General features: G+C 40.5%; 1 protein-coding gene across 3 annotated transcripts in view; it reads left to right on the forward strand.

Moving 5' to 3' along the window:
* The window catches only part of LARGE1 (LARGE xylosyl- and glucuronyltransferase 1), a gene marked incomplete at its 5' end in the record, with an annotated part of 201,293 nt that overhangs the window by 152,166 nt on the left and 36,194 nt on the right, over positions 1-12,933 (forward strand). For all 3 annotated transcript variants that reach the window (XM_082495721.1, XM_082495723.1, XM_082495722.1), the window contains 2 exons: positions 3,853-3,965; positions 5,481-5,606. In XM_082495721.1, coding sequence (XP_082351847.1) covers positions 3,853-3,965; positions 5,481-5,606 — 239 coding nt within the window. The remainder of the gene's footprint in view (positions 1-3,852; positions 3,966-5,480; positions 5,607-12,933) is intronic.

The following is a 12,933-nucleotide window of genomic DNA, read 5'->3' on the forward strand; positions in this document are numbered from 1 at the left end:
ATTTTCCTTTTCAGGGCATGTAACCCTTTCCAGTAAGATTTTTAATGAAAATACTATTTTAGAACAAGTTCATTTTTAAAATGTGCCAAAAAAAACTTGCAGTATTTCCCAAATGAAATGTTTTAATCCAAATATATTAATTCAGAATTTTTTGCCCCTTTTTCTCCAATCTATACACCAAATTCCTTTTTGTTTGTTTTGTTTTGCTTTTGGGGGTGGGGTTTTGTGTGTGTGTCCTGAAATTACATTTGTTAGAAATTCCTTTGTTTGTTTGTTTGTTTGAGTAATTCAGAATCTGTCAGATTTTGATAGTTCAAGCAAAGTCTCATCAAGCAGGGGGAGAAAATGCCATTCCAGTGAAAACTAGACTAAGATGTCTTCCACAGGCTTAGTAATGAAACACTATTTTTCCAAGAGCACTTTGAGATGTTTGCATCTCTGTATATGCCTGAACTATTCCTCGGGATAAGCAAAATAGGATGTTCTGTGGCCGATCATAATTTGTTTAATACTCGGGAGACATTTGGGTTGCCACTTTCCTCTTTTTGTTTATTTGCTGCCAAGCTTCCCTTTGTTTTTCTCACGTAGGTTAGGGCAGGAAAATGCTGCACTCATCAAAAGATGCGAAGTCCCACTGCCTGCGGCCAGATGTTCATAAAATATTCCTTTGATTTTTTTTTTTTCCTCCAGTCTCTTCCTCCCCCAGCACAGCAGCTGAGAGTAAGTCCTTTTTCCCCTTATGTTCAGCTGTATGTCATCTTGTATTTAGTCTGAGATTTCAGTCAATTTGACTCTGAGAGAAGGGGCTCCTGAGGCAAATATTCCCCTTTCCTTATTTCAGACACTTTGCCTGCAAACTAATTGCGCAGATTGGAGTTAGTTCATTTGTTGTGTTTGCTTTTGGCAACAGAACAATACGGAAGTAAAACTGGAGTGCTTCGTTCTGAGGAAAAGGTAATTTTTCCTCTGCGTGAACTATTTAAAAGTTCCCAACACACATGCTTTTTGCTTTGCTTTTGCACTAAATAACACTAATTAGATGAATAGTATCAAATTCTCCTCTTAGTAGAAATCTCTTATTCTCACTAATACTAATGAGTAAATATTTAAACTGGCTATAAATATTCTCCAGTAGTTATTTTTATGGCAGCAGTAAATTAGAATTCCACAGTGCAAGAAGCCCTGAACAGAGGCCATACAAAGGTGTTAAATGCAAGCCTGTAGGTGAATTAAAATAGAAATCACATTGAAATTAGTCTGGACAATGGAACGTTAAAAGCATGTGAATATTTTCAATAGCCATGATTGCATCATAATTTAATACTTCCTTTCTCACATATATTCCAGTTTTTCCACCCTGTCTGCCTCTTTTACTCTCAGCTGCTACCAAGATAGCCCCTCAGGACATCATAATCTCTTTAGCTGTGATGCCATAATCTGCTACTAGCATAAGGGTGGAAGACAAAAAAAAAAATGGAGAATACCACACATATTAAAACATTTCCCCTTTTCCTCCTCAGACTGGAGGCTTAAAGAAATTAAGAAAAAAATGTTTTATTTCCTATAAATTATAAAAACTATTACATTACAGTTAACTGAATCTTTATTTTTCTTAATAAAGAATCTTCTCAGTTGTATTTCACTATTGAGGCAAAGCTGACAGTTCTTGCCAGCTGGAATAAATCCACTGCCAGAGAGGGGTTTATCCCACCCAGTTTATTGCTGCAGCACAAGGAACCTGCTTCACATTGATCTAGAATTTCAGACAATGCACAATGGCTCACTTAGAAGCGCATGCACTCACCCTACACACGCCAAATAGGCTTTGGTTATGCTGGAGAGAAGACAAACATACTGGCAGAAATACGTTGTAGCATGTTGTGACTATACGTCCCTTTCCAATCCAACAGCTGGAAGCAGAAAGGTTGACTGAAGATGAAAGGGGATCCCTCCAAGTACAGGTTCCAGCATCCTTGGGAACCAGGTGGACTGAAATGGAAAACAGAACTAAAACAGGCCACAAAATTCACTGCCAGAAGAGGTTTTCTTTTTATTCATGGCAGTGACAGGTTTTACTAGAAAGAAATTTAACATGTCGTAGAAACTGAAGAGAGGAATGAACTGGAACCACCTTTGTTCTCTCCCAACCAGTGCAGGATTGGTCCAGGTATATTTTGTAATCTTTGTGTAGTCTGATTTTTAAAGACTCATGAAATAAAGCATTTTATCTGCCATTTTTAGGTTGTTTCACCGCAACAGTTTTAGGAGAATTTTTCTTAAGTATTCAGACTACATTTCCTTTCTTATTCTCACCACTTATAGTTTTATCATCTTGGACTCCCTCAGGCAGCTTTTCCCCGTGCCTTCTTTCTGCCATTTCATATTCTTCTGTGTAGCCGTTACGTTTCTCTACAGTTCCCATGATATTTTTTTTGTAAGACCTCTTAAAGTTTAATGTCACTTGCAGATGTCATTACTATTCTGTTCAATTCCCCCTTCCACTAATGAAGATGTGAAACAACACAGAACCTACCATTGTTCTTACCAGGTACTTCCTGTCAACCCGCTAGGCTGCTCTTTATCGGTGCTCTTCCTTCATGGTCCTTCAGTTTGCATTCATTCCCCACGACAGTGCTCTTATCTAAGTCTTTCCAAATTAATTTTTCAAGTAAAATTTTTAAGACCCTGTAGGAAGGGTTTTGCTGATGCTTCAATCCAGCTTCGTTGCTTCTGCTGTTTTCCCTTCTTCTACACTAGGGATTTTGTCCAGGCAAAAAGCAACTGAGGAATAACAATTCAGGGTGGGATATCTCTTTTCTTCCTTCGACTGTAACTTTCTGATCTGAGGCTCTTGCTCTGTGAACACCTGCTGCCTTAATGGTGGGCACTCTCAAAGGCTGGGTTGTACCGAGCACTGATAATCTGTTATTCAGAGAAATTTCAGGGATTGCAATCAGGTGTGTCAGGTGATTAACTTCTTCCTAGGCGGAGTAAGGGCTGCAATTTCATCTTATGCAGTGTATGTTTTGCATCCTGTGCAGTAAGTATTAAGGGCCAGATTTCACCCCACACACATTGAGTAAAATGTTTTTTTATATGAGTGACAAAATTCTTTGTCTCAGCATAATCTTGATTTCAGGCCAGATAGGAATGCATTTTAACAGTGGGATTTTGGCAGAAGCAGATCTCTGCTCAGTGTGAAGATGGCAGAAATGGAGTCATACTAGATCAGGATTGTCTCTACCCTTTTCCTAGTAGACAGTGATGACAGAATGTCCTCTTGGAGCCTGTAGCTTTTCAGAATAGGGAGTGTGGGGGGGTCACTTCTGAGTGTTAGGAGGTTCCCTCTTTCTTTCTCATAGGATACTCATTCTGTTTGGAATGATAATGGCCTTTGGATGGAGTTCACCTCCATCATATGAATCACCTGTATTGGTGCATTTTGTAAGAAATTATCCCAGTGCTAATCATGTCATAATGAAATCAAGCTTTATCAGTTAAGGAGCCTACTAGAAATACAACATCCTTCTCTTGCTTCTCTCCTTCCCAGTTTCACATCTCTTCGGCTACTTTAGCCTTCTTGGAAGCCTGTATAACCTAACATTCCTGCCATTGCATCTTCTCTGCAGCCTCAGGAGTTCCCGAAATCTTTCTCTTAGCGACATCTTGAAACTTGAACCTTTTTTTAGTTAACCTCTTGTTGGTAGCACAGGGTAAGGACTGTAGTTTCCACTGATAGATCTCGGCTCATATCCTTGTTTTAATTGGTGAGTTAGCACATAGACAGGATGGGCCTTGACTGGGATGTGATTTCATGGCTTCTCTTGTTCTCTGCACTGTGTTTTCCTTCAGGTGTTATCTTGCTGCTTCTCGATAAGTTACGGAAGATGAAATGGGAGCAGATGTGGAGACTCACGGCAGAGCGGGAGTTAATGAGCATGCTATCCACTTCACTGGCTGACCAGGTGAGTAGAACATTACAGACAAGTGGTACAACCACTACTCAGTGGGTTGAAGAAGGTAAGAAAGGGAAAGGGGATGAGATGTGGGAAAAGGCGGGGGAAAGATATTGTGCCTGTAGTCACCATTTGTTGAATTGTTCTGGGGAAAATGTGGAAGAGAGGAATGGAGATTTACTCATGAGGTTTCTCTTACTGCGCTGACGTTTTTACCTCCTCTGCACAGATGATTCATAAGATAGACAAAAGGGAGCTTCTGTCCTTTAATTTTCTGTCCTCCTTTCTTTAGCATAAAACTCCCCAGGCACTAGAAGTCCAAATATACTGTGTCTTTTCCTACTGGTTATTGTCTAAGCAGACTTTAGTTTGAAGAGCCTTCAGATATTTCTTTACTGTTTCTGGCAGATGAGTCCCCGCAGTCTTTTAATGTATTCGTTGCCACAACACCCCTGTGAAGACAAAAGCGCTATTGTCTCCCTGCCCCAGATGGGAAACTGAGGCTAAGAGAAGAAATACTGTGCCTATACACAAAAACGCATATTTACTGTCTTTGTGCTGCCTGCCAGCTCTCAGTTTTAAATCCAGAAACCCTGTTCATGTAGTACTGGACCTGAACCACTAAGTTTTGCTCAACAGCTTGAGTATATTAACTCAATAGAGCATCATATTTAGATATTTCTACTGCTTCTGAGCTACATCTGGCTTATGACCAGTCACCATTAAGGAAGCATGCCGCTTATTGTGCACATACATGCGTGCACTCGTGTAGAATATCCTTGCAGGTTAATCCAAAAGCTACTGAAGTTCATTAAAATGATTCTTGCAACTTCACCATGTTTTCAGTCATGTCCTGAGTTGCTGTCTAATGGGGCAGAATTTTGCAGAGTGGACCGAGGTTGCTTATGTCTTACCCTAATACCTTAACCACAAGACTGTCCTTGTAACTTACTTCTCCAAGCGGATGGCTGCATAGAGGCAGAACACATTCTGTCCCTCATGGTGCGGGCTGTTCTGCAGACCTGTCCTACGTGCGCTTTCCACAAAATACCTAGAATACTTGTTGCAACAATAAAGTCCTAGCTACAGTCCCACATAGTAATTTACCTTGAAGCAGCACAACTGCCAGGATCACTTTCATCCCCTTTATTGAAAAGGGATGCAGTACTTGAAAACAGCAGGCAGTTTGTCATTTACCGCATATTACACTCCCTGGTGACTAGAAGTGGAACCACATCTCTTGCCAGCAGTACAAGATCCGTATTTTGAAAACTTTGCTGGAGTCCATTGGCTCTGTGTGTCAAGAGAGCCTGCTCCTCTTGTTCAGATCTACGCATCACCCCTTAGATTGGGAGCATCGTCTATGGAAACAGAATTACGAAGCCAGGTTTGCAGAGTTCAGCTCACATAACCATTTACATTTCTACCTTTGAGGGGGAGAAGCACGGTCAGCTTGGGGAGGGGTTGGGATCACCTCACTGTAGAAACAACATACCCAACCGTTTCTCTGGTTTTGTCTGCTAGGATATCTTCAATGCAGTCATCAAACAAAATCCCTTCCTTGTCTACCAGCTCCCGTGTTTCTGGAATGTGCAGCTGTCTGATCACACCCGTTCCGAGCAATGCTACAGAGATGTGTCTGACCTGAAGGTATGTTTTACAGGAGGTTGGATGGGTGGTGTCCTTTGTGCCAGAGAATACAGAACTCCACTGTGAAAGAAAGATGAAGTGGCTTAAGTAGGGAGGAAACTAAAACATACCGTTTACGAGGACACCCAGGCTGAAGAAGCAAATATGACTTCGGCTTTGTACATTTTGACTGCTAGAAATGTCAAAGATGCTGCTTTGTGGTGTGGCAAGGTGCTAGAGAAGTACTTCACCTTCTTATATTCTGTACCTCTCACCTATGTCACTGCACCTTACTGCTGAGTTCCTGTTGCTGTCCTCGTTCTTAGCTCTTCCTAGCCAAAGAATACAAAACCTTTTTCTTTTGTACTGGACGAGTTTGAAACTCTTTAGTCGACATCATTTAATGGAGTGAAATTCACAAAGAGGGTTTTGTGGACTCTTGCTCGAAATACATTAGCCAAAATTTAAAGACCTTGCACACTTCATATTTAGCCTTTGCATACACTTAACCCAGCCACACTGCCACTCATTTTTCCAGGATTTGCCCTGGAAAAAAAGGCCGAGTAGAAACCTATTAATTTAATAAAATAAAGCTATAGTATCAGTTTAATAGCACATTTTTCTCTATTGTCAAGTAGAATATAAAAGCAGGATGGATTTGAACAGATATGGGTAAATTAACATCAATTGTGCTGTGGTCATTTTGAAAGGCCAGACTCAATTGTAGCATGCAGAGAATTCAGCATTGAAGCTGATTGAGCTACTACCCAATGTAGAATAAAACTGGCTGGCAGTATATTCCGTCAGAGCAAACTAGTGGCATCAGAACACAGTAAATATTAGGTAGGTTTTGGCAACTCATTTTAAAATTCAGTTGTTTCATATACATAATTTATGTTTTGAGAATGCTTTAGTAAATGAGGTTTAGAAAAAAAAAAAAAGAAAAACACAGAACCATAGAAGAGGTTGTAAGGGACCTCTCGAGACCATCCAAACCCCACTCAAAGCAGGACCAACTTAGATTGGGTTGCTCAGCGCCTTGCACAGTTGAGTGTCAAGTTTCCAAAGACTGAGATTCCACAACCTCCCTGGCCTCCTGTTCCAGAGTTTGACCGCCTTCGTGGTGCAATATATTTCCTAAATCTAACCAAATTTTCCCTTGTAACAATTTGTAGAGTAACAGCAAGAGTGTTCAATATGAACACTAGATACTGGATGAATATAGAAAATAAATTATCCTCGACACGCTGATTTCAGAAGCTGCACTTCCCAAAAGACAGATCTACCACATGGGTTACCTGACCTGTCAAAGCTGGCCAGTATTGCTTGAATTTCATACATAAAGTATTCACAAGCAACTGTTCAGGTATGGTCCGTAGACGACAGCTTTTAAAATTAGATCAGTATACTGGTCAGTACACTGATCGCTAAATGTTTTATGATAGAAGTTTGTAGGGCAGGATCAACGCAAGAATTCAAAACCATCGTGGTTTTATGCCTTATAACAAAGTGCTGGTAGAGATTTTAGTTCTGTGCTCATGTTGAGACTCATGTATGACAGCAATTGCAAGGCCTGAGACAAAAGGAGAGATGTCATAGAAGGGAAAATATTTTCTAAAAGATGAATTTTTAAAAAATACACCTCCTACCTGGGATATATCACAGTATTTTTCTGTGAATTAGAGGCTGATGATAGAATCCACTGAGACAGTCAGATTGGTTAACATTTGCGTGAGAAAAGGATCCTGAAGGATATCTGAGGATCTAGGGCTTGGTTCAATTGCCTAAACACAGTTTGAGTCACCACAGATAGATATCCGGATTGGACTGGCAGATACAACACAGACCTACAGGAGACAATACTCTTTTGATAAGGCAGCTGATGGGCAGACAGGGTAACCCTAAGGTGCTTTAAGTGTTACTACACATCTGTATTTAGGCAACTGAATTGTGCTCCCCAGGAGTGGCTTTGGAGACTGGTTAAGCTCACCTCAGAGTCGTCATCTGACAACTAATCAGGCAAATCACTCTTTAGGCTCCAGTGACTGTATTGGCTAATCCCCATCAGGTGTGGGACATCTAGCTCATATGTAACACCTACAAGTAAGCATTTAGTAGAAGAAACTTAAAAATAAATTGAATCCTTTCGTCATTGTCGATTAACAGCTTTATGTTTACAAGGATAGCTTAGGCTTGGTTGTTCGTTACTGTATATTGTATCACAGTCACCTCCATTACAGCGTAGGCAATGAAGTCTACGATCCATAGTATCCTCCACTGGCTTTCTGGTCTGAGGTATTTCATTCAACAAGGGGTGCAGACAGATAAGTAATTTCTTCAGCTGAACTGGACTTATTCACACTGCTAAAATTATCCCCTAAATACTGAATCGGGGCTGAAATTCTTAGCTTTGAAAGAGAAGCCAGAGCCTTATCTAGTGCACATAAGCCCCCGGGTTTCAATAAAGCTCTTCCCATATTCAGCAGTTAAAGAACTGGCCCTCAGGCAGCACTGTTTAAAATTCTTCAAACAATTTAAAAAAAAAGCATAAACCAATTAAAGTTGTGAATTTGCATTATGAAAATTAGCAAAATTCTTGTTCTGAAAAGAAACCAGCTGGTTTGGTATGTGGTCCTCTCACAAAAGCAACAAATGTCATTAGCTCAAGTTAGAAAATATGCTCTTAAAATCACCAAAGTTAGTCAATTCCGTGGCATTTAATATAAATGGTATGACACAACATATTTGGCACATCCTGTATTTCATGGTAAGACTGGAATAAGAAACGAGGCAAGAGAAACCGCCAGGGTAAGAGGGAAAGAAAGACAGACTGTGAAGTTTGTACTGGAGGATTAAGAAGGATAGCATAGGAAAGAAGGAAGTGCAGGGGGAGATCTAAATTCCAGGTTAAAGGTGGCCCAGTCAAGTATTCCTCAGTCAAATCAAACTACATTCCTCATGTCAGGCTGAAAAGGCACTGATTTAATTCCATCTGGCCTCAAAGTCCGTGGGACTTCAGGATTTGTCATCTCTTACACACAACATCGTGTTAAATAAACTTAGACCCCAGGGCTGGCTGCTGTTCAGGTGTGAGTGTGTGTGTATGTATATATATACGCACCTCTTTGCTGCTTTGTTCACATTCATGCAAACATAGGATGACCAGCATACTTTTTGCAGGCCTGTGGAGTGCTTGAATATTTTTGTATTGCCTGAAGAGGATTCTAATCACTTTTTTCTCTTTATAGTCCTCGTTAAGTTGCATCTCTATCCATTTCATTGAAAAAAATTTTTTGCTACTGTCTTATATTAGAGAAGGTCAGATATTTGACTCCTTTCTTGCTACAGCTGAGCAGCATGTACAAATTGGGAAGGACTTGGATATGGGAATCTTTCAGAAAAAGCATAAGAAGAACAGAAATATTTATAACCAAAGTCTGCATTCTTAGAGACCACTAATTTTATATCCATCTAAAGCAACATCAAAATAAGACTACTTTATTACTTTTATTTGTCTAAATGCTTACTTAACCTCCTGTGTCATACTACATAGTGCTAGAGGCCACACTGTACGCAACCAGACTGACATCTATAGGCTTTGTTCTGCTGTCCGTGGCGTATGGAACCAAAACTTACGTAAACAATTACACTTACAGAAATCTTCCTTTCCCCACCCCGAGGGTACTTGTTTTAATAGAAAACAAGAGTGAGCTAAGAGGAAGCAGATGCCCTTTAATTCTTTTTGCCAAGTGAGCCAACTTGCCGTCTCTAAAGGCCAGAGGTGTTTATTTTCGCATGGCATTTGTTACACCTTGGAGAAACTCTCAGGACTTGTTATTGAAGACTGGGCAAAAGATGTGGAAGTGCTAATAGTCATTCTGTGTAGGCATCCACTGTCTATCTTGCGTATCTCAACTCCTCACACGGTCCCCAGTAGCCTGTAATGTCAGTGGGCAAGAATGTGTGCTGTAGGACTGTGCCTTGGTGAGCTTCGAAGCCTATGGGGGTCTGCCTGGAACTGAGGTTCATTTATGCATTGCTTCTGCTAGGTTGGGCCCCGTGTTTGCTTTCCTTTTTGGTTAATGGTTTGTTCCTGTCTGTAAGGAAATCTCAATTACTATGATTTGGCACAAACCAAATGGCAAGAAAAATCCTATGAAGGAAGGTAATGAATTGTGATGCCTCTGACAATGAATCATGACCTCACTGAATGAGTCAGTCATGAAGAGAAGTCTGGTTGTCAAGGATACAGATCCTATTTACACACAGAGAATCTGGTAACTCACAATCACAAAAATCAGATACTGGACTCTTCAATGGGAATGTATCAAATTATTAGAATTTCCCCCCCACCCCAAAATAGGAAAATGCTTCCAATCCTGTTGATGGCTTTTCAAACTGGTTTTGAACACAGCTGATACTAAATTAGCAAGTAGATAAATAATTAACCTCATAAATTCCCCATTCTGAAATTGTGTTTTGTGATTCACTGTGTCCTCCTTGGGAATGTCCTCCACACTAGAATGACTTTGTGACATTGCTTACAGAAGTCTAAACGGCTTCTTGTCCATAACCCGAATACATCATTTCAGATCTGCCTCGAACATGACCTGTTGCACCTCTTTCTATTTCTGTCCCTGAGCCACCCCATGCTCTCCAAGCGCCTCAGCGCTGATCTGCAGCAGCTCTGGCATACTGCTGCCTTGCACCTTTTGATGCCACCCAAGCAAGAGCTACACTGAGAGGAGTAAGGGCTCAAAAGAGTTAAACAGAGACCCCTCCCTTGGATGAACATGGCTGTCAGTAAGGTGCTTCCACTCTCTCCAAAAGGGAGCACTGTGGTATTACAGAGGTGGTTTTAGGGGTGGTTTTTTTCAGTCAGGAGGCCTCTCGTTAAACAGGGTTTGAAGGAAAAGCTGCAAATCCTTTGGCGGAAAAACTGAGAACTTTGGTGAAAAATACAAGACAGGGACAATCTGTCAGCTTAATGCCTTACAGCGTAAGCAGTAAGCTCAGGGGTAAAGTAATCCCTGGGACCATGGGCATCGGATTAGGCTGGGCAAAGATTTGAATCCCACATCCAGAAGCAGTGCCTGGACCTCTGGGCTGCTGGGAACTCCAAAGTGAGTCTCTTCCACTTATGTAGTTCAGAAATACCACTCTGAAACCTGCCTGGTGACATTTCTGTGAAGTATTTGATCCTTTCTGGTGAAATTGGTTCTTTTATTAAACCATTTGTTTCTGATGAAACACAGTTTAAAAATAAAGTTTCCAGACATCTCTAATCAAGGCATAAGTTACACATGCGGTGCTTGCTTGCAGTGTGACTTGGGGCATATTTAAACTTTTCAATAACCTGTGCCTGACAAAAAGTCTATTGAGATGGCATTAAAGTGGCATATATAGCTGGCTTTACTATGCAGATTTGCTGAACATTTAACTCCTGTTGATTTTAGTGGGAACTATCTGGTTGCCTAAACAAGGAGTCTAGTTTTTAAGCAGGAAAGCTCCCCATCTACAAAATACCACTTTTACTTATTTACCTAAATTGTGAAGTGCTTATGGGCTTAATTAAGAATATCTGTTCAGTGCTTTGTGGAATTAAACTTCTTTAGGCTTAAATCTGGGCTTAATTTATTCTTGCCTTTTTACCCCTTCAGCCTGAAAAGTAGGTATATAGGTATACAGGATACCCTGTATTGTGTGATGTTATAAGGGCTGAAGCAGAGTGGCAAATCATCAAGTCTTTGGGTAAAAAGTCAAAAAAAAAAAGGAAAAAAAAAAGTCAAATCATCGTGTCTTTGGGTAAAAAAGGAAGGGATTATGGCTAAGGAAACATTTGGCCAAATACTTCTTTTGGAGAGAGAAGATGCTTCAGGGAAAAAATGGCTAAAGGCACCTATAGAAATAAGTTTATTGTTCAGCCGTTTGAACATCAGATTCAAAATATTCATCTCCCCAGAAAGAACAATGCAGCTGGAAATGTAAGGAGGTTTGCTGGGATTTTTGTTTTCAGTGTGTTTCCGTGCAGGTAACTGACCTTAGAGCCCTCTCCTACACTCCACTAGCATATAACATCCTCTGTTACCTTCCGTCTCAGATCCTATTGCCAGTCTAACGAGGCTCCAACTGTGCCATCGTTTGAGTGCTTTGGGTCAGAACCTGGTGAATAAATGGGAACTCTCGGTGCATTTAACGTGTTTCACTAGGTCAAAAGTGTATGGAAGTATTCCAGGAGGCTGGCTGAGCGTAATCAGTGAGTGGTAACGGTTGCTGATTAACTAGGAAGGTATTAACAGAAATGTAGATAGCGCCAAGTTGCTTAATGACGACTAACCAAGTGTTAAATAGATGTGGAATTTTAAGTTCTGATCTTTTAGTACCTAAATTGCTAAATGAAGATTAAGGAGCGTATTTTTCTTAGTTCTCAGGAGGCCTTGATCAAGATTGGGAAGGATCCGTGGGACAGCCTGAAGGCTAGCACTGTTCCTCAGGTGTCCACCCAGATAATGGCAAAGGAATTTTATATGTTGTAGCTGCAGTTTCCTCTCGATGCCAACAGAGCTTTGGAATAGCTTAGAAACTAGGAGAGAAAATAGAAGAAGAAATAAACACAGTATTATGGTGCTATTCAGTCTTGGAAAGGGGATGTTGTAGTAATGAGACTTTTAGTTTCTAGATTCACTTTCTCTCCTTAATGTTGAGATAACACTTGCTTAGTCTGCAAATAGAGTGGAATCTGAGTTTGACTTTGTTTTCCTTCTGATTTCCCTGTAGTCTCTTTCCAACTGATTTTTTTGTTCTCCAATCAGTTCACTGTTACCCACAATAAAGTTTCTAACGTAATGGCCATAGCTTTATCTGTGCAGCCCATTGTCTTCATTGTGTACCTCACTGATGCCTGTGACAGCCTATGCAAGGATGCCTTGGCCTCTACAACTTCTGCTGTGACTGATGGTGCAGTAGACCAAATCAGGCAGCTACAGTCAGAACTGAAGGTGAATTTGTGGGCTGACAGTAAAAAAAGAATACAGTCTGTGGATGTAGTGATGTATGTCAATGGTAAAGGGTTTTGCTGGTTTGGGAAATCTTTTCTTTTTTATGCTTTCATATATCACATAATACTTATCTAATCATGTTACGTTTGAAAAGCAGCCTGCTTTTTCACTAGACCCGTTTAGTAGTTTTCCTACCTCAGGTCATCCAGATGTTTGCATGGTTCCTTGATGTTCTTTAGCTGCATTGGCATGTGCTGTCTTTCTTGATTAAAAAAAGAGCTTTTCTGTACAGTCATCAGCTCCATTCAGCTTTCTTCAGTTCACTCCAGGCTCCCCTGACATCTGTACAC

This window comes from Vanellus vanellus (genome assembly GCF_965231255.1).
Source record: "Vanellus vanellus genome assembly, chromosome: 1".
In the NCBI taxonomy this organism is placed as follows: domain Eukaryota; kingdom Metazoa; phylum Chordata; class Aves; order Charadriiformes; family Charadriidae; genus Vanellus; species Vanellus vanellus.